The 20,642-nt window shown below is 41.8% G+C and overlaps 1 protein-coding gene across 1 annotated transcript in view; it reads left to right on the forward strand.

Annotated features, from left to right (window-relative positions):
* Window positions 1–13,755, forward strand: part of LOC130492917 (E3 ubiquitin-protein ligase UHRF2-like) — a 113,617-nt gene extending 99,862 nt beyond the window's left edge. The window contains exons 10-16 of the mRNA XM_056866690.1: window positions 423–529; window positions 1,733–1,895; window positions 6,051–6,188; window positions 6,693–6,816; window positions 7,197–7,360; window positions 8,623–8,721; window positions 12,688–13,755. Of these exons, the coding sequence (XP_056722668.1) occupies window positions 423–529; window positions 1,733–1,895; window positions 6,051–6,188; window positions 6,693–6,816; window positions 7,197–7,360; window positions 8,623–8,721; window positions 12,688–12,834 (942 nt within the window). The 3' untranslated portion in view covers window positions 12,835–13,755. The remainder of the gene's footprint in view (window positions 1–422; window positions 530–1,732; window positions 1,896–6,050; window positions 6,189–6,692; window positions 6,817–7,196; window positions 7,361–8,622; window positions 8,722–12,687) is intronic.
* Window positions 13,756–20,642: the final 6,887 nt, after the last annotated feature.

Here is a 20,642-nt window from a genome sequence, read left to right on the forward strand (position 1 = left end):
TAAAAATATATTTGACTAGCACAGAGCTAACAGATGTGTATTCCATTCCGTTTATTTTTGTTGTGATGAGAAGATGATATAAGGTGTTATGTGTGCTATACTAAAAGAATTTCATCAAAGATCAGTTAATCCTTTTAGAATTTCAGTGTTCATCATCATCATCATCACCTTTATTAGGAATTTACATCAGCATACAATAAACAGAGTTGTGAAAACAGTTAGAATTTCAGTGTTCTATATAAAACATGTACAGAATGCCAGGAAAGCAATCTATCCTTCTATGTTCAACTTCCATTACAGACAGATTCTCGTCCTCGTTCATAGCAGACCTGGTGCTGGCTTCTTTTGATTATATGCAAAACCATGACAGGTAATTTTAACTGTTACATTCATTTTAATCACTGACTGATCTTCTCATATAGGACCGAGGTGATGAATTCACTTATACTGGGAGTGGTGGGAGAGATCTTTCTGGCAATAAAAGGATTGGAGAACATTCATTTGATCAAACTTTAACACATATGAACAGGTAGGTTTTGATGGTCTTCACCAATTTGTATTATCCAAAGGAGGAGAAATTAAGTTGAGCCAAAGTTATTTGCAAACATGAGGCATGATCCATCTCCCTTATGCACAGTTTAAAAATTCCCAGAGGATATAATACAGCCCATCCTTCTGGTCCTCAGTGAGGCACAGTGTTCTATTTCTATTTTGCAGTTCTTTCCAAATTATTTCAGGCTAGAATTTTGAATTAGTAATGTCTGTCTCAGCTACCTGATTTGAACAATTAGAGCTAAAACATTTGTAATTTTTGCTTCACTTAGAGTGGCAGGGTTTCTGAAATCATTAGAAAATTAGCAGTGGACTTGGATCCTAGCTCTATTTATCTGCTCACTTTCACCACCCATCAGCAAAAGGGGGGGGTGATTTTTGCCAGTTTCCCTACTCTTGCTGCAGACCCTCACTTTGCACCCATGCTCCCACCACACACTGGTCTGAGGGTCCACCAACTTCCAAAGGCAGAATATTGGGGCATGAGAGGCTAAGAATCATCATGCTAATAATTATTAGGAAAGAGAGAGATAATAAAACAACCAGTATTGTAGAACCCATATGCTGATCTTTGGTGCAGGTTCATCTGGAATACTGTCTACAATTCTGGTCACTCCATCTCTAAAAGGATATTATTGACCTGGGAAAAGTGCAGAAATGGGCAACCAAAATGATCAAACTGTCAGATTACCTTCTCTGAGGAAATGTAAAAAAACCAAGTTTAGAAAATGCAAAACTCAGAAAAACTAAGGCGAGAGGGCACACACCAACAATATAGAAGCCCATAGAATTATGCATGCTGTGGAAAAACTATAGAGTTCTGTCTCTCTCACACATATATAATGTTAGAACTTAGGAGTGCCCAATGAGGTTGATGGGCAGTAGATTTAGAACAGATAAAACAAAGGGCTTCATGATACAACGCATATTTAACTTGGGGGACCAACTGCCACCATACAATGGCTTTAAAGGATTAGACAATATCACAGAGGATGTCCATTAGTGGCAACAAGCCATGATGCTAACATAGCTTGTATGCTTTCTTGGAGTATCTATTGGCCACTGTAGAATTATGGACTAGATGGACCATTGATTGATCTATTAGGGTGATGTTTATGTTTTTAAAGCTTTAGGGAGCATTGTATCATATGAAGACTTCCAAATGCCTTCTTTTTTTCAGGGCACTGGCCCTAAATTGTGATGCCCCACTGGATGATAAAAATGGAGCAGAGTCTAAAAACTGGAGAGCTGGTAAACCAGTTCGAGTGGTTCGCAGCTCAAAAGGGCGAAGGATTAGCAAATATGCTCCAGAAGAAGGCAATAGATATGACGGCATTTATAAGGTGTATATTTTTCTTCTACTTTCTCCATTTAAAAATGAAAATAGCATCATTGCATTTCCTATTTTTTTAATTGTGAAAGTTATTATTGTTAGACATTCCTTTGGGGTGTTTGGTGATCTTCTCTCATATTCTAATATAGAATCGTCTTACAATGTTTTCTGGTAACTAAATTAGTAGTTTGTATTCTGTGTTTCTCTGAAAACAGAGAAATGGGCCACCAGTCTCTACTTGCCACAGCAGTTTATTTGTTTGTTTGATTAATCAATCTACTGTCTCTCTCTGTCCAAAGGCTCCTGGTAGTTTCCAAACATCCTATTAAAATATCAGAACAATGAAAATACTTGCATTAATGTATTAAAGCTTAGAATCATAAAGTTGGAAGGGATCACCAGGGTCATCTAGTCCAACCCCCTGCACAATGCAGGAAATACACAACTACCTCATCCCCACATCCTCAGTGACCCCTACTCCATGCCCAGAATATGGCCAAGATGCCCTTCTCATGATCTGCTGAAGGTCATTGAATCAGCATTGCACCGATGGCCATGTAGCCTCTGCTTAAAATCCTCCAGGGAAGGAGAGCTTACTGCCTCCCGAGGAAGCCTGTTCCTCCAAGAAACCGCTGTAACTGTTAGAAAAAAATTCCTAATGTCTAGATGGAAACTCTTTTGATTTAATTTCAACCCACTGGTTCTGGTCCGACCTTCTGGGGCAACAGAAAACAACTCGGCACCATCCTCTATCTGACTTCCCTTCAAGTACTTGAAGATGGTTATCATATCACCTCTCAGTCTTCTCCTCTTCAGGCTAAACATACCCAGCTCCTTCAACCTTTCCTCATAGGACTCGGTCTCCAGACCCCTCACAGTCTTTGTTGCTCTCCTCTGGACACGTTCCAGCTTGTCTACATCTTTCTTAAATTGTGGTGCCCAAAACTGAACACAATACTTTAGGTGAGGTCTAATCAGAGCAGAGTAAAGCTATACCATCACTTTGTGTGATCTGGACACTATACTTCTGTTGATACAGCCCAAGATTGCATTTGCCTTTTTAGCTACCGCATCACACTGCTGACTCAAATTCAGTGTTTGGTCTACTAAGACCCCAAGATCCTTTCCGCCCACACTACTGCTAAAACAAGTCTCCCCCATACTATAATTATGCATTTGATTTTTCCTACCTAAATGCAGAACTTTAATAAAATGCATTTCAACAGAGATAAATGTAGTTTTAGCCCAATTCTCCAGCCTGTCAAGATAATCTTGTATCCTACCTCTGTCTTCTACCATATTTGCTACCCATCCCAATTTAGTATCACCTGCAAATTTAATAAGCATCCCCTTTATTCCTTCATCCAAATCATTTATAAAGATGTTGAACAACACAGGGCCCAGGACAGATCCCTGAGGCACTCCACCAGTCACTCCTCTCCAAGTGGATGAGGAACCATTAACAAGTACTCTTTGGGTCCGATCTGTCAACCAATTACAGATCCACCTAACAGTAATAGGATCACATTGTCCCAATTTGTCAACAAGAATATTGTGTGGAACCTTATCAAAAGCTTACTGAAATCAAGATAAACAATATCTACTGCATCCCCCTGATCCAGCAAGGTATTAACGTTCTCAAAAAAGGAGATAAGATTACCCGTGCTGGCTCTTAGTAATCAGATTGATCCTTTCCAAATGCTCAAGAGCTGACTGAAACTTTTCCTGGTATAGACGTCAAGCTGATGGGTCGGTAGTTACCCGGATCCTCCTTTTTCCCCTTGAAGATGGGGACAACTTCAAAAAAGTCAAGTAATAGTCAATAAAAAACTTTTAAAAGTCAAGCAATAGCCAATAAAGGGTTAACAAATCAATTAAAAGCCCATGTAAATAGGAAAGTCTGGCACTAATAACAGACTTGGTTCCAGCGACACTGTGGTAGGGAGGGTATTACACCATCTGGTTGCCACCACAGGAAAGGCCTTGTCTTCCCTGGCCACTAATCTTACATTGGAAAACAGAGACACCCAGAGCAGGTCTCCCAAAGTCCCCAATTAAGTAAGTGGCAAAGGGAAAGTTGTACAATGTAGGTCTAATGTCAGCCAGTGAGGTCTAACAACAACAAAAAGGCAGAACACTGTAAACTATGCTAGAAATATAAGTCACAGCAAGTATGGCTAAACTTAATAAGAACACAAAAGGTTGGTGTCTTGTGCGTGTTTACTAAAAGGACTAACTAGCAATAGTAAACTGCTAATATCAGGATCAGGTTGCACGTAACAAGGCACTGGAAATACCACAACATCTGCAGGAAGCATACATTTTGCCAAGGCTAGCGTACAAATTGCTGCTAATAAACACAGTTCAAAAGAACATACAATTTTGAACCACAGTATAATACAGCTTAAATACACTACAACTGTAGATAAAATAAACATAGAATGACAAAAAATAAATATGCAACCAGTCCAGCAGTCAGAGATACTGTAGACCAAAATTCAAAAAAGCAGTTAGTCCAGAATATTGTAGTGCTGTATAGTGAACATTAATTATCTTGTCGAAGGCTTTCACAGTCAGAGTTCATTGGTTCTTGTAACCTACAAGAACCAATTAATTATCTTGTTGCACAAAGATGTGTGAGAACTCTAATCAGAGAATGATGTGTGCAAATTGCCCAAATTCTGGTCCGGTACAGCAGATGTTTCGGACATTCCTTCTTCAGTGGAAAGGCTATACTAAAAACAAAAATGCTCTTACACAAATATAGAAAGACAACTGACATTTGTAGAAATCAACATAGATAAGCATGTAAACATACCTTACAGGGGAGACATAATAGCACACTTCCCAAATACTATGCAAACATCAGGTACAATGATTAATACAAAGACGAGGACTGAGAGATTAAAGTCTAACACAAGTGAACTCATTTAACAGCAGCCCAGTTAGAGTTGGTATCATAGAATATTGTTCGAGAATACGTAACAAAATAGTTGAGACCCCTTTAGTTAATAATTTTATTGAAAAAAACCATTCAGATACTGACTTGCAGTTTTTTATTATTTGGAAATTACATAAAACACCTTATAATCAGATTAATGTTGACAAAATATTGTTGCAAAAGAAGCCAAATTCATTTTCTTGTTGAATATATTAACTCCCTATGGGCTCAATACCTCTCAAGAGTATACATGTTTTTTGTAATGTCTTTTGGCTCCTTTAACAATACCTCCAAAGAGCACTGTTGTGATTTATATTTCTAGCCAATGAGGCCTAGCATTGGGAAACTAGATGCTGAGCTCCATGATCACTAGGGCTGTTTTTGTGTTCTGAACTGTACCACAGTCTTGTCTTCAGTTCATTAGCCCACAACTGCACTTGAAAACTTGTTCAGAGCATCCAGCATTTCACCTGATGCTTTTGAGAATAAGCAGTAGAACTGTTATCAACATGTAGTTTAATATGCCAGACAATGTCATGTTTTGTGTGAAATATGTAACCTGATAAGCGAGAGAGTAGAACATTGTAGTGGCACAAATGTCTTGGGCAGTACAAATCAGCTAGAATAGGTTCACTGGATTGTTGTGTTCCTGATACCCATCTTTACTAGCTAATCCAGAAGGATACTATTCTTGATGGTATTCAAAGCCTCTGAGAGGTCCAGAAAAATCAGAAGGGACACTCTTCCCCTGCCTCTTGACTGATGAAGATAATTTATCTTGGTCAGTGTGGCCTGAAGCCACATTGAAAAGGTTCAGGTAATCCAAGAAATCCTGGAATTAACCAGCTACAACTCAAGTATCTTGTTCAAAAAGTGGTATCTGTTATTGGATAATGGTTGGTTGGTAATACTTGTGTGGATTCAAGGAAAGCATCTTTAAGCGGGATTTCCCGACTACAACCAAAACCATCCCAATCACCTTAAATTTACCACTTATCATGACCTTGGATGCAACTGAAGAATTCTTCAAGGTAGATTCCTCAAACCAGCTATGAATGTTTTAGAATTTAAAAGGTATACATTACTTACACCTTGAAGTGAAATTTATTGTTTTTTACAATTTAAAAATAAATGTGTAGAATTATTTAATCACGTATAAATTTGTGGGAATTTTCAGACTGTAGAAGGTAAAGTGTAACAACTAAATGAACTTCTGTAATGTAGGTGGTAAAATATTGGCCAGAAATTGGAAAGTGCGGATTCTTAGTTTGGCGCTATCTTTTGAGAAGGGATGATGCTGAACCTGCACCTTGGACTTCAGAAGGAACTGAACGGACAAAGAAACTGGGCCTGAGTTTACAGGTTAGAACTGGCCAAAATTATACTGAAAAAATATCCATTCTAACATCTACAATAAAAGAAAATGGATCACAGTTTCTTCTTTAATCTTCAATCTTCTCGGAGATCTTTAGAATCCAAAATACACTCTCGTTACTTACATCAAGTAGTGATTGTTGAAGTGGGTGGGCTGCTGCTCATTTCATTTGTTATCCTTTATAAACCTATTTGGAAATTAAAACATCCCTCAGTCTCATAGATAATTCTGTAGAGCTGGCTGCAATTCCCAGGTCTGCAGGTCTTCTCACTGTTTCAGAGTAGTAAGCACAGAAGAACAAGATACAGCCGTGTCTCAGGCATTGGTCTTTGTTGAGTCAGTTGTGTAGATGAATGCTCTTTAGCTCCCCTCCCACCCACAAGGATTCAGGTCTTTTCAAGTATGATAATTAAAAAAAATCAAGACAGTCTTGTTTTTAATGTTAATTTTGTTTAGAATATTTCTCAAATGTGATGCTTTTTTGCTTCTAGTATCCAGAAGGCTATTTGGAAGCCATGGCTAGTAAAGAAAAGAAGGATAAAGTCAAAAAACAAATTGTGAAACTGGAGCCAACAGAACGGAGTAATGGAAATCAAAAAAGGCCAGTTGATGATGGTATGGCTGCTGGAAGTCATTTGCTGTTGTAGACAGTAAAAGTGTATAAAAGAGTGTAAGAAAAGGGTAGGGTGGGGGAGGCAGTTTGGAACAGGATTATGAAAATGAGGAAAATTTAAACCATTTAGCTTTAACTAAGACTTAAATGAGAATAGCAATCTCTTGCAGCATCATGTGAATATTTTATAGTCAAAACTCTTCTGCTGTACCTCTTTTTAAAATGTAGGTTTTATAGTTATTTAGCAGTGCAGGGATAAGGTGAATGGGAATCTCTATCACTAGTTGTATCAGTAACCTTGCCAGGATGGAGTATCCAAATACTCTTACCCTAAGAATCCTTTGCAAGGCAATACCAGTAGTTTGGTGATAATATTTTCCAGAAGCTGTAGAAGAACCTCCAAAAACAGCCAAAGCCAGGCGGATGGGAGATGGAGGGAAAGGTGAAGCTTTCCAGCTGACTCAGCAACAACAGTGGTTGATTCAGGAAGACTCTCCAAACCAGAAGCTGTGGGATGAAGTTCTTGCTTCTCTTAAGGAAGGACCAGTACGTTTCTAGATTAACTTACATTCTGCATTTTTAATCTTCCTTAGAACAGCTGTAGATGATTCACATGTAAAACAGGAGACATAGGGTTTGTTCGGATGTAATGCAAAACCATGGTTTATTTTTAACTGGTTCATTTGTGAAACCAGAAATGGGCCTGCCGATAGTTATTGAAACCTGGCTTGTCATGCAAATTCTTGGTTTCAGTGGTGTTCTTTTCTCTGCCTCCTGTCCAGATACCCAACTAGTTTCTCAGGCTGCTCCATGGCACCTGACTCAGAGCAAAGCCTTACTGTGGTATCAGCTCACTTACCCGTTAGCCACCAGCAATGCAAGAGCGAGGAGGCCATACTCATGAATCCTCAACTGCTTTTGGAACAGCAAGCACCCACCCAGCCATGCCCCCCTTTGCAAAGACTACTGACGAAGCTTTGAGGTTTCACATTAACCCTTTGCTCACAGAAAACAAAAACAACCAGGAATAAAACGTGTTGCTGATTTCAGTGCTGATTTCCCTGCATATGCAAATTCCACCAAATACTCACCCAAGCCTTCCGTCTGTGATCCCTGTCATACAAGATGCTTGCAGCACATACTGTATGTGCACACAGACCCCAGCCTTACTCATGCCCCCAACAGGATGTTGTCTTCCAGCAAACACCACCTGCTTACCACATACCCAAAGTGTTTGTACAGAGTCCCAAGCTGCACCAAAGCCCCTTCAAAGGGGCAAATTTCCTTATGAGCTTTACTAAACAAAGAAAGCAAGTATGAACAAGTATGAACAACTGTAATTGATAACTTGGATAGGTTGGATATAAAATGGAAGATCTTATCTCCAAGGAGAAGGCAGAGGGGCTGTGTGTGGAAAAATAGCTCTGTTAGTTCTCCCTCCATCCAGCACTCCTCCCTCCCAAGTCCATTGCCTCAGCGTGGTAAATGTAAATAAGTTGCTTGTTAATGTAGCTCAGGCACTGAAGAAAAGCAAGGATGGATAAACTGGTATAGCCTTCCACCACCATAGGTATGCATGGAAGGAGCATATGTGCTTGCGACTAGTTTAAGAGGGCAAGGATGGGGGTGAAGAGAGGAGTCTGTTGCCTAGCAGACATAGAGCTAAGGGCATGGAGAGGTATTCTGCTCCCTATTGTGGAAGTGCCCTTTGTTTTAAAAAAAATAACATTTTTGCTGCTGTTTTGGTATTTCTGGACATGCCCATCCTAGGATTTCATTGTTAGAATTGTTTTGCACTTCTATACTAGAATTTTTTGAAGAAATTGGAACAATCCTTTATGTGTGTCTGCTGCCAGGAGCTGGTTTACCAACCGGTGACCACAGAGTGCCTCCACAATGTCTGTAAAGTAAGTACTCTTGAATCTGGTTCTTCTGGAGGATTTGGGAAATATAATCTTACATTCTAGACTCATACTGTCTGTTTCCATGGAAATAACTTGAACAACCATTCCAACTGAAGGCTAAAACAATCCCTCTGTGCTATTTATAGTGGATTTACATTGATCATTTAATCATTTAATTGCTGTCATTTCATGAAAATAGTAAAAGTACTATGTAATCAATAGATATATATGTGGTGGTCTACTATAGGATACTGAGATGTTACCAGAGATCTCCTGAAAGAGAGAGGAGTACTGGCAAGATTGTAGATGGCCATTAAAAAGAGATAAGGATTATTTTATGATTGAAAGAATAAATTAAAGGATGTCTACTTGCAGGGCCTAGCTAGCTACACAAATTTCAAATACCTTTATTGGCATAGTACAATCTGCAGTATATGAAAGGATAAAAGTTAGAGTAAAATAAAATTAATATAAATTATTTCTTAATGTTGTGATTCTACTTTCGACTAGATTCCCATTGGTTGACTACTATTGTCAGAAATTTTGCCACATTTTCGGTTATCTACACAATTTAAAGGCCCAGTGTGAGATTACATGAGCACATTCTTAACTCTCCCATTGAAACCAACTGATAGGACCATGTCCTGTAATTATTATTCAAATATATACGCTTACAAGATTCATCTGTCCTTTGAATACACTTGGAAGCAGCAAATGAATTTTTAAAAACAATGGATTTTAAAACCTATGAAACAAAAATAAAACTAATCATAGCACAGCAGAACAGAAACTTCAACAACTCATTTAGCAAAGGCAAAGTGAAAAAGAAAGAGGGGCAAGTAAGCAAACAGGCGTATGTATTTCCCACAGGAAGGTATCCCAAAAATCTGGATTTGTGACAGAAACAGTCCGGTTTGTAGGCTTACCAGGTCGGTCCTCTGCTCCGGTGGGATGTTTTTCGGGTGGAGGTGAGATCGCGCTCGCGCACGGCTGCACCGACGCAATTGCAGCACTTCCGGTTTACACCTGGAAGTACTGCATCGCAACAAGGCCTGCATCGTAAAAGGTCCATTACCTGGCACTTGGCAACCCTACCTGTTTGGTGTCCAGCCTCTACCTAAGATAGAACTTACAGCAGGGCTCCTGGAGTAGATCTTAAATGTCCTGGGCCTCGTACAACATGTGCAGAATACTGGATTAGCTTGCTGTGAGTATGTAAACTGTTCTTACTCTGTAACAGATATAAAACTTAGAATCTGATTGGTGGACTATATGAAGGAGTAAAGGGGCTGCTGAGCATATGCACAATGCATTTCTTTCATCTTGGGAGTGCTATTATGAGAAGATGTGCTCATCTGAAATGAAGGCTTTCACCAAACAGTCTCGGTTCACACTTAATATTGAAGCAGAATTTAGCAAGTGAGCCAGTGGGATTGCATGTATCAGTCTTTGACCATCCTTTCTCATAGGCTAATGTTCCACACTCGCCTCTGTTCAGGTGTGCTACTAAATATCTAAATACACAGTATATAAGCAGTATTCCAAAAGTGCATTTAGGGTTGCTTCCACACTATGTAACTGGTACTGCTTAAATCCTAATGGGAAGCAGGTTTTTTCCCCGCTTTCACCCAGCATGGTGGTGCCTTCATGCACTTTACAGCTTCCCTGTCATCTTAAACTTGTTTTATTTTTATTTTTTTTGAAAAATCACAGGCAAGTCAGGATGGCTGCTGTGTGAACAGAAAATGGGGGGCAGGCTTTTAAATGTGTAATTAACAAATCATTATAGCTTTATACAGCTATAGAAATTTGTTGATTGACATTTAAAAAATTTAAAGCCCCCACAGGGGGTTGCAGCGGGGCGGGGGAGAGATGTCGGCTTCAGGGAAAATGCGGGGCAACTCACCGTAAAAACATAAGAGCCTTGCTGTATTGGACTGCTAGTCCATCAAATCTAGTATTCACACAGTGGCTGAAACAGTTGCCCTGGAGGGCCAGCAAGCAAGGCATAGAGGCCAGGGCCTTACTCTCAATCCTCCTTCCACTGGTAATTTAGAGACAGTAAACCTCTCAATATGGAGGTTCTCTTTAGTCACCATGGCCATGTGGAAGCCCATCACTACTGGACTGAAGAGAGAGTACTTCCAAGAATCATTGCCATGTGGAATACACCTGGGAGACTGTTTTAGTTCATTTTAACTCTGCTGTTGATGGTTATGCAACACTGGACCTGGGTTGAGGGGACAAAATGGAGTTCATGCCCAAGAGGATGCCCATTAGTACTTGGTATTGTATACTGAGAGGTACTGGAGTCATTTTACCCCCAATTGTATTAAAAGTGATACAGACTAGTACAGGAGTCCCCAACCCTTTTGAGCCTGCAGGCACCTTTGGAATTCTGACACAGCATGGCAGGCACAGCCACAAAATGGCTGCCACAGCTCACCACAGTGAAGGTTGTTGTGCTGTGGTTGCAGCTGCTGCCAAAACAGTTTTCTCAAATACCTGCACAGCCAGTCAGAAACCTTGCTGGGCTAAAGCCCCACTCACTTTCTAAATCACTTCTAAATCAGGCACCAGGAAAAGTGTTGGTGTGCACTCGAACCAGTGTACAGGATGAAAATGATTATTCCCCCCCCCCATTGCTGCCATTCTGTTGCTTTACTGCCAAAGGAAATTACTTAAAGGGCTGGTGGCATGCCCAGCACAACCCCAAGTGTTTTTTTTTCCTTTCTATGATTTACTTTGACAAACACATCAGATCAGTAAACTTTGTTAATACATGTTAAGCTTTGCTGAGTTTTTTTTTAAAGGAATATAAAATAGCTACATGTTTTCTGTTTTTCTGGAAAGAAGCTATTACATATTTCCTTGTGATTTAATTTCAACAAATGGAGCTGCCTTATTATTGAATCAGAACATTGATTCATCAAGGTCAATGTTGCCTACTGTGACGGATCGAAGGGAGACTTGAATTTTTCAGGGAAATTAGGTCTGTTAGAAATTTGATGGCATGCAGAGGCTTGTGGTAAAAGTTCAGAACACCAGGAATTTATTTATAACAGAAAGGTAGGATGAGGGTTTAGGCAGGTAAACTTGGATTTCAGAAAGGCGTTAGGATATTCCAAGAACATACTGAGAGTAGGCACTTCACAATAATATATTATTTGCACAAGAGAGGTTTGGTTCTTCTAGATGGTATGGCTAAATTCACATCAGGATGCTAGATATTTGTTTTTGTTTGTCAGTTTCTTGTTTAGATTTCACTTGAGTTGACTTTAAAACACACTCCAGTTCCAGGAGTAAGGAACTACATAACACTCTTCACCAGTTTAACCCCTAAACTGGACTGGGATTATTCAGGACTCTAGAGACTAATTCTCCTCAACCTTACTTAGGGATCACTCAATACACCTGAGATGACTTCCCTCTCCCTGGTTTTTGAGAACTCTTTTTCCTCAGAGCTAACTCCCAAGGTCAAAACCCAGACGTACTCTATTCACTCAGAGTTAACATCCTTATGACCCAGTTGCTGATTCTGTATTAATTAAACAACTTAAAATCATGTTTCTTTATGTTCACTCCTGAGGACTAATCCTCACACAGCACACAGCTGCCACTAGCTTCTTAGAGCTCTGTTCATCCTGAACTCTGGAGCTGAACTGAACTATTCACTGACTGAGAGTTGAATGTAACACTTTCACTGGCCACTCACAGGACTCCCTTTAGCTGTCAATCAACTGCCTCTAAGGCAAGACCAGTTTCCTGGTTTCTATTGACTTCTTCACATCTACTCATACTGGTAGCAATTCACCAGGGTCTTAGGTAGAGGACTTCCATGTCACCTACTGCTTGGTCCTTTTAGCTACAGATGCCAGGGATTGAACCTGAGTCTTTAGGCATGCCAAGCAGATGCTCATAGAGCCCCAGCCCCTTCATAAACATGTGTCTTATCATTCTGTGTCCTAGAGCTGCTTACAGCGCTCTTTCAGAGCTGAAGTCTTCACCTGCCCCGCCTGTCGACATGACCTTGGAAAGAGCTACATCATGGTTCCCAACAAGATCCTGCAGACACTACTTGACCAGTTCTTCCCTGGTTACAGCAAAGGACGATGATACGTGATTGGTCCTACATTCTTCTTCTAATGACTTATGGACTGTAAAAAGAGAAGAAACCAGGAAAGCTCAACAGTGGACCAGATGGCAAGGGAAATTCACTTTATGGCCGCATTGTGAAACAGCTAATCCAATTCTCTTTCCCATTTAGCAGTCTTTTGGTGTAGCAAGAACTTTGAATTCTCAGCTGTCTTTCAAACACTGAAGGTAGTTTTGGACAGATGACAACTAGTTTGTACACAGGAAAAATAGAGGATTCAGCTCTGACTGGCTACGGTAGCTGAAGTTTCAAATTACAATTTCAATTTTTGTAACTACCTCAGATGGAGGGAAACAATTTGTGGGGAATTTTAAGAGCTTGTTGAATGAGTTTAGCTACACACCGCCTCCTGAATAATTAATTTTGCCTCGTACATGCAGTTTGATTTTTACCAACACAATACAGCACTTAATCCATCTTTGATTACAGAATATCAGCCTCTGTGGTGTGCATAATCCTTGTTTGTGTTTCCTCCCGTTATGCTGTATTTCTTTCTTTTGCAAGAACAGGCTTTTAGTCTATTTTGGTGAGCGTCCTTGTGCTCTCGTATCTTATGCAAGTTGACTACTAATGACTGAGAACAATATGAATGCATCGTTGCTGTTAATGTAAAGTGATTTGTGTTTTTTGCACTTAAGAGGTATTCCAGACACTCGACTTGTGTAAAAACTATTTCATATGAACCAAGCTACTTTTTGTATTGGGTAATACTGTATGCTTTTAGTAGGTCTTGTTATCAGTGGCAATACATCTTAACACAGCATTGAGAGCAGTGCTAGCTTGGACAGGGCTCAAATTGCTTCATATTGTGATCTGAAATTTTATATACAGTATATTCTGCCTCCCCGTATACCTTATTAAATATTTTATGATTCAGAAAATATTGTTAATTGCTTATATTTTATAGCATGAAACCAAGATGGTATGTATAAAAAGAAGGACTTTTTATAAGTATGTGAAATTCAGTTTGAAATTTTTGATAATCTGAGCCAATGTGTTTGATAGAGCTGGGGTTTAGCTTAGTCTATTGGAAAGTGATACATTAAACAAAAACTAGTTTGAAAAGCCTTAGCTACAAGAGTTTTCATATATAGCTTTGATTACAGTTCAGTGGTTGACTTGCTACAGTTACAACAGATAGCAACACTCTAGAGCAGATTGTTCAGAGCACTTCAGTAACTTTAACCAGTCCTTAAGGTAAGCCACTGTTATTTTCTTCATTACAGAGTGGGGACAGAATTCCTTAAAGCCACCTAGAGAATTTTTGGCCTTAACTGAAAACAGAGAAATCTGTGAAGATACGATTTTTCTCCTCTGGTGTACCAGATCCTCTTCCTATCTTCTTGAATCTCTATAATTGCAGAGCTACCCATCAACAATATTACTGCATCTTTGTTTAACTTATAGTTTTATCAAAGTGCCAAAATGTGGACTAAGTTGTATGGGAAAGTCTGTATAGTTTTAATAACAAACTCTAACAATTTAAGTAATTAAGTCACCTTTCAATCCTCATGTATAGGCTATTCAAAACTAAAAGCTTTGCAGGCCTTCCTTTAAAAAGATTATTGATTTGTCCCACATGGGATCTGCACATGCGCAGGCCAGCCGCGGAGAAAAATTTAGGGTAGAACTCTTCTGGAAGGATTGATTCCCCTCCCCCATGCATAACGCCCCAGCCAATGGCTCTTCCCGCCAAAACGGTCATGTGACAGGGGAGGGTTCAATCTTCCCTCAGTTATCTCTTCGCCACCGTGGAGAGAGGATGTGTAGGATTGCTTCCAGCATTTCTACAAGTTCGGATAATTCTGTTTTTTCCCTCATGGCACTCTTTAAATGTGCGTCTCTTGCGGCACGGAAATGGCCAAGATTGACGGACATAAAGAGTGTTTGTATTGTCTGGGAGAAGGTCACAACCCGGCTTCATGCCGGGCTTGTGGTCAATTAACCCAAATATCCTGCCAGGAGAGAGAGTCCCACCTGAAGGCATTCTTATACAAACAATTGTTAGCCCTTCAAGGTAAAAAGCCTTTTCTCCTTCCTCTGTGGCAGGTTCGAGCTCCAAAAAATTGAAGGGCTCAAAGAATACTAAACGTTTGACTTCTGTGGCCATGGATAAGCCCTCCAAAAAACATTCTACAACCCCGTCTCAGGGAAGTAGAAAACAGCTTGATGCTAGGAGTCGGAGCAGATCTCCTCGATGTCATACTCCCAACACCGAGCGTCAAAGCTGATCCCCTCGGCACCATACATCAGTTGATGCTGAAAGGTCCAGCCAATCACCTCAACATCGTGTGTTTCTAAAACTTCGGATTCAAAAGGATCATGAAGAAGAGCTTTCCAAGCGGTCTCCGTCTCCGAAGCCTGGCATTTCGACCTCAAAGACCCGTTCATCCAGGGGATCTCACAGGGCTTCCCGGTCACCAGCTGAATCTAAGAAAATTGCCTCTCCTGAGAAGGCACAATCCCATTCGCAGCATAGGTCCCCTCCTGACAGGGACTTGCGAACAGGGAAACCACACTCTTCCACCCCATTGAGAGAGGAGATATGTTTTTCGCCTTTGGACCAGAAGGTCATTGAAATTCCAGATTTCCCATCTGATTCACGTTCGGAGGGCTCAGCTAACTCTTGACGGAACTGGAGAGATCTAGATGTAGATGGAGTCCATATTATGATTCTCCGCCATACCTCTCTCCTCGACGTCATGGTAGATCCCCACCACTGAAACAAAGTTGTGAGGATCAATATTTGACTCAGCGCTGTGAGTGCTCTTCGGACGTGGAGCCCTACAAATCTCCGCACTCTTATCATCATTCGAGAGACTCATCACCTCGATGCCAAGACACTTCTCAACGCTGAGACAGCAGAGATTTGACCCCAAGGCATTAGAGAGGAACGTTCAACGTCGGAACGTTCAACTTCAACATGACAGGAGTCAACCAAGCCTTGATCGGGTTAAGGACCCGTCATCAAACAAGACCAGGAGGTCCCGGTTCTTGACCCTGATTCTGAATCGGACAAGGGGAACTCAGACAGGGACTCAGACATGACCTCATTACCTTCTCCTGATGATATGGTAGGGGACCCCTCACCAGTTTCCCCTACCAAGGACATTAAAGTCTACAACCAGCAATTGGTCCGTATGTCTATAGCTATAGGGATGGTAGTGTCTCCTTCTAAACCAGAGGTGGAGGATCCTGTAATGGACATACTTCATTCTTCTGAAGCTGTGCCTGTCCATATCCCCATGGTAAAGGATATTAAGTCTATTAACTGAATTAACTGGGGAAAACCTTCCTCTCACTCACAAGTTCCTAAAAAGGTCGACAATTTGTACAGGGTACAAGATGAGGACTCTGACTGTTTATACCAGCATCCTCAGAACAACTCTCTCATAGCCTAAACTCTTCCAGCGAAGGGTAAACCTGGACCCCACTCTGCTCCTCTTGATAAAGAGAGACGTAAGTTAGAACTGTTGGACAGGAAGTTGTATTCATCTGGGGCTCTGGGTGTGCGGATCGCAAGCCACGGTGCTCTAATGGCGCGTTACTAGATACTTATTTGGGACCAGGTGACGCAACTCATAGATCATTTACCTGAAGACAAAAAATATTAGGAAAAGCAATGCAATTGGAGGGGTATCGCCTGGGTTCACATCAGCTTTACACTGCAAGACATACAGCGGATGTCACTAGTAAGATGATGGCCTCCAGCATTCTACTTCGGAGGCATTCCTGGTTAAGATCCTCAAATCTACCTCAGGATGCCAAGGCCAGGTTGGAGGATAGGCCATTTGATGGCAAGGCCATGTTCAACGAAGCCAGTGATTATTACCTCCATAAATTTAAGAAAGACAGAACCATGGCCAAATCCTTAGTGGTGGTATCTCAGACATCTTCTTCTACAGGGAGGCAATGATACCAACCTAGGCAAGGAACCTCTTTCTATCAAAGAGGGTACAGGTATCAAAGCAGCTGAAGCGGCCTGTGCTCTTGTAGAATGTGCCTTAACTTGGTGGGGGCAAGGGAGTCCTGCATGTTCATAGCACAATCTGAAAGCAGAGATGATCAATCTAGACAACCTCTGTGATATCCTTCCCCTTTAAGGGAACCGAAAAAACAAACAAATAGTTGTGGAACTTTCCTAAACTGATTTGTCCTCCTTCAATAAAATAGTAAAGCTCTTTTCACATTTAAAGTGTGCAAGGCTCTTTCAGCCCTAGAGGAGGGAATAGGGGGGAAATACAGGAAGTGAAATATCCTGTACCAGGTGAAACCTTGACACTACCTTGCAGAGGAAGTGTACACTGGGTCTTAAGAACACCTTGTGTTCATGGAACTTGATGACAGGTTGGTCAGCCCTGAGAGCCGCAAGCTCCCCTACCCATCTGGTTGAGGTAATGGCTACTAAAACGTCCACCTAGGATATCTAAGGGGCATGTAGCCAAAGGCTCAAAGGGGCCCTGCATTAGGTAGGTCAACACTACCAACAGAGATCACTGGGGGATAATGGGAGTCTTAGGAGGGTAGAGATTGTTTAAACCCTTCAGAAAAAATGAGGAATGGTGTGAAAAAAGTATCCACCATGTGAACCATTCATGGGTAGGGGCTCCTAGTCTGTTGAGTAAGTCTGCCTTGGTATTGTCTGACTCAGCTATGTGAATCACAAGTAAAGACACCTGGTGTAGTATGGCCCATTCCCAAACTGTAGTAGCCTCTGCACAAAGAGGGAGGGATGTTGTACTGCCCTGGTCATGGTTGTATTGTTTGTTTGTACCTGGACCCCTTTAACATGGAAGATAGATGCAAAATAATTAAGGGCATAATGATGGCTCTTAGTTCCAAAAGACTGATGTGCAATTAATTTTTGTTATGGAGCCAGATATCTCCCACAATGATATCACTACAGTGAGTCCTCCAACCCTGTAAACATACATCTGTGGTGACCATAATCTCAGGGGAAGGGGAACCAAAAGGAATGCCCCTGAATAAATTACTATTCAGGGTCCACCAGGATAAGAAGCTGATTACCTGTCTGGGTACCGAAAGCCGCTGGTTTTGAGAATGACATAAGGAATTGAATACTTGGATAAACCAGTTCTGTAATGGTTTCATCTTAAGTCATGCAAAAGGGATAGTGGAGGTTATAGAAGCCATTAGGCCCAACAACCTTTGTATAGAAATAGCCATTTGAAAATGGTTGGTGATAAACCGACACACCAAATGTTTTTAGATGCAGAGCTCGATCTTCCAGTAAAAAGGCCCAAGCTACGGAATTTAAGGTAAAAAGGTAAAGGTCCCCTGTGCAAGCACCGGGTCATTCCTGACCCATGGGGTGATGTCACATCCTGATGTTTCCAAGGCAGACTTTGTTTGCGGGGTGGTTTGCCAGTGCCTTCCCCAGTCATCCTCCCTTTACCTCCAGCAAGCTGGGTACTCATTTCACCCACCTCGAAAGGATGGAAGGTTGAGTCAACCTTGAGCCGGCTACCTGAAACCGACTTCCGTCGGGATCGAACTCAGGTCGCGAGCAGAGCTTTTGACTGCAGTACTGCAGCTTAACACTCTGCGCCATGGGGCTCCTGAATTTAAGGAGGTACCAATAAAGGAAACTTTCTGCACTGGCTCCAGTTTTGATTTTTTCCAGTTGATCACAAGGCCTAAGCCCTGACAGGTAGCCGTTGCTAGAGATAGGTGTTCACATAAAGCTTCCTCTGAGCAGGTGGTAAAGAGCTAGTCAGTCATCCAGGTATGGATATACAGAACATCCCTGGGACCTTAGAAGAGTTACTAGTACAGCCCTACACTTCATGAACACCCAGGGTGCGGTGGCCAACCCAGAAAAGAACTGTATATGGTAACCCCTGATATTTGAACCTCAAGTACCTCATGTGCTCAACATGGATAGGACTCATGAAAATACACATCTTGCAGATCTATAATGGCAAACCAATCATTTAATTTAAGAAACTGTAATACTGATAATAAGGAAACCATTCGGAACTTCTTAACAATCAGTCCCCTCAAGTCCAGGATCAGTCTACATCCACTATCCTTTTTGTCAACTAGAAAGAAGTTTGAATAATAACCATAACAACTGTCAGAAGATGGGACTCTCTCAACTGTACTTTTGTCCAACAGAGATTTTAACACTGAACCCAAGTCAGGGCAAACATTGTCTGTTGCAGAAGAAACTGCCTGCAACGGAGGCAAATAAAATAACTTTAGACAATAGGCTTATTCAACTATTGATAACACCCATGTATCTGAAGTGATTAAACGCCACTTCGGTAGAAACCCCAATAACCTATTTAGAAAACTAGAAGAGGAGGGTCCCAATGGTTGCGCTAATCAGAAGAGTTTCTGGGTCTGTGGGGTGTCTTTAGAAGAGTGATGTTGTGTGCTGATCTTAGACTGGGTTCCCATCTATGTCTACCGTGTTGAGGCAGCTGTGAAAGGATACTACTGATAGTGCTGTTGGTAAGAGCGCTGATAACGCTGGTATGATTGCTGGTACTGATACTTGGAGCAGTAGTGTGGCTTAAATGGAGGTGCAGTGCCCTGGGTGATGTCAAAAACCTGCACCGCCTGCAGGTTCTTTTTAATTTGTGACAAAAATGTGTCAGTTTTGACAGAAAACAATGATGCACCCTCAAAGGGTAAGTCCTCCCCTCTGGATCTGATCTCAGATGGGAGTGCCATGGAGCAAAGCTATGCATGCCTTCTCAAAACAACTGCAGATCCCATAGCCCTTGCGGAAGAGTCAGCTGAGTGTCTGCCAGCATTGATTTTCTGCTTTGATAATCTCAGGGTCCTCAGTCTGAATCAGCTTTGCCAAAGATTTCTTATTGCCAGGCAATTGGTTGAGGTATATAAAGAACTTTTTCCAGAGGAAGTGTTGGTAGGCTCCTATGATAGGATAGCACATTATCACACTAAGGCTCAACACAGAGGAATAGAGCTTTCAGCTGAGGGCATCTATCTTTCTGCCCTCCTTATCAGGTGTAAAAGTGGGGATTCTGTCTGCTTTTCTTGCATCTCCTCAGCTATGAGTGAAGAGGGGCAGGGGACATAAACAAGAATGGAACACCTTCTTGCTGGACCCTGTACATGTATCTATTCTATGGGACATGGCAGTAAATGGATGAAGGTTTGTTCCAGTACACCCTCTAAAATGGGAAAAGCCTCCCAAGAATCATGTCCTGTGGTCTCAGATACATGGAGGTGACTTGAATGGTCCAAAGATTGAGCCATTTGAATCATCTATTCCAAATAAAGACATTGGTCCTCACTTGGAGAGACAGGATTGTGGTCATCTACAGTATCAATGGGAGATTGATCAAGCGGAAAACTGGATCTACTTCCAGAGCAAGAGTCTTCCTCGGATCTGGAGATTGACCCTTGTTTACTTACCGTGAAAGGTCCTTCTCTCTGAGGTAAGAAGGGTGTCCCGCGCCCGGGCCAGCCCCAGTCGCGGGACTGCCCGGTGGCGGCCTTACTGGGCGGGAAGACCGGGGCGAAGGGTAGGGCCGACTGCTCCGCGGCCCGCGAAGGCACCGGGGAAATCGCCGTCCCGGCTGGGAGGGCTGGGGCCGAGCAGCGCAGCAACGTGGCCCAATGGTGTTGGGGTCCGCGGGGCGCCGCCTCCGGGGGCCGCGCTGGCGGCCCTGACTCTGCCGCGGTCTCACCCGACTCGGAGGGAGCCGAGCGGGGAGGTGGCAGAGGGCCGGGCGGATGCGAGTGGGGGCAGCGGAGAAGGAACCGCCAATCA

The sequence above is a fragment of the Euleptes europaea genome, unplaced genomic scaffold, assembly GCF_029931775.1.
Source record: "Euleptes europaea isolate rEulEur1 unplaced genomic scaffold, rEulEur1.hap1 H_2, whole genome shotgun sequence".
In the NCBI taxonomy this organism is placed as follows: domain Eukaryota; kingdom Metazoa; phylum Chordata; class Lepidosauria; order Squamata; family Sphaerodactylidae; genus Euleptes; species Euleptes europaea.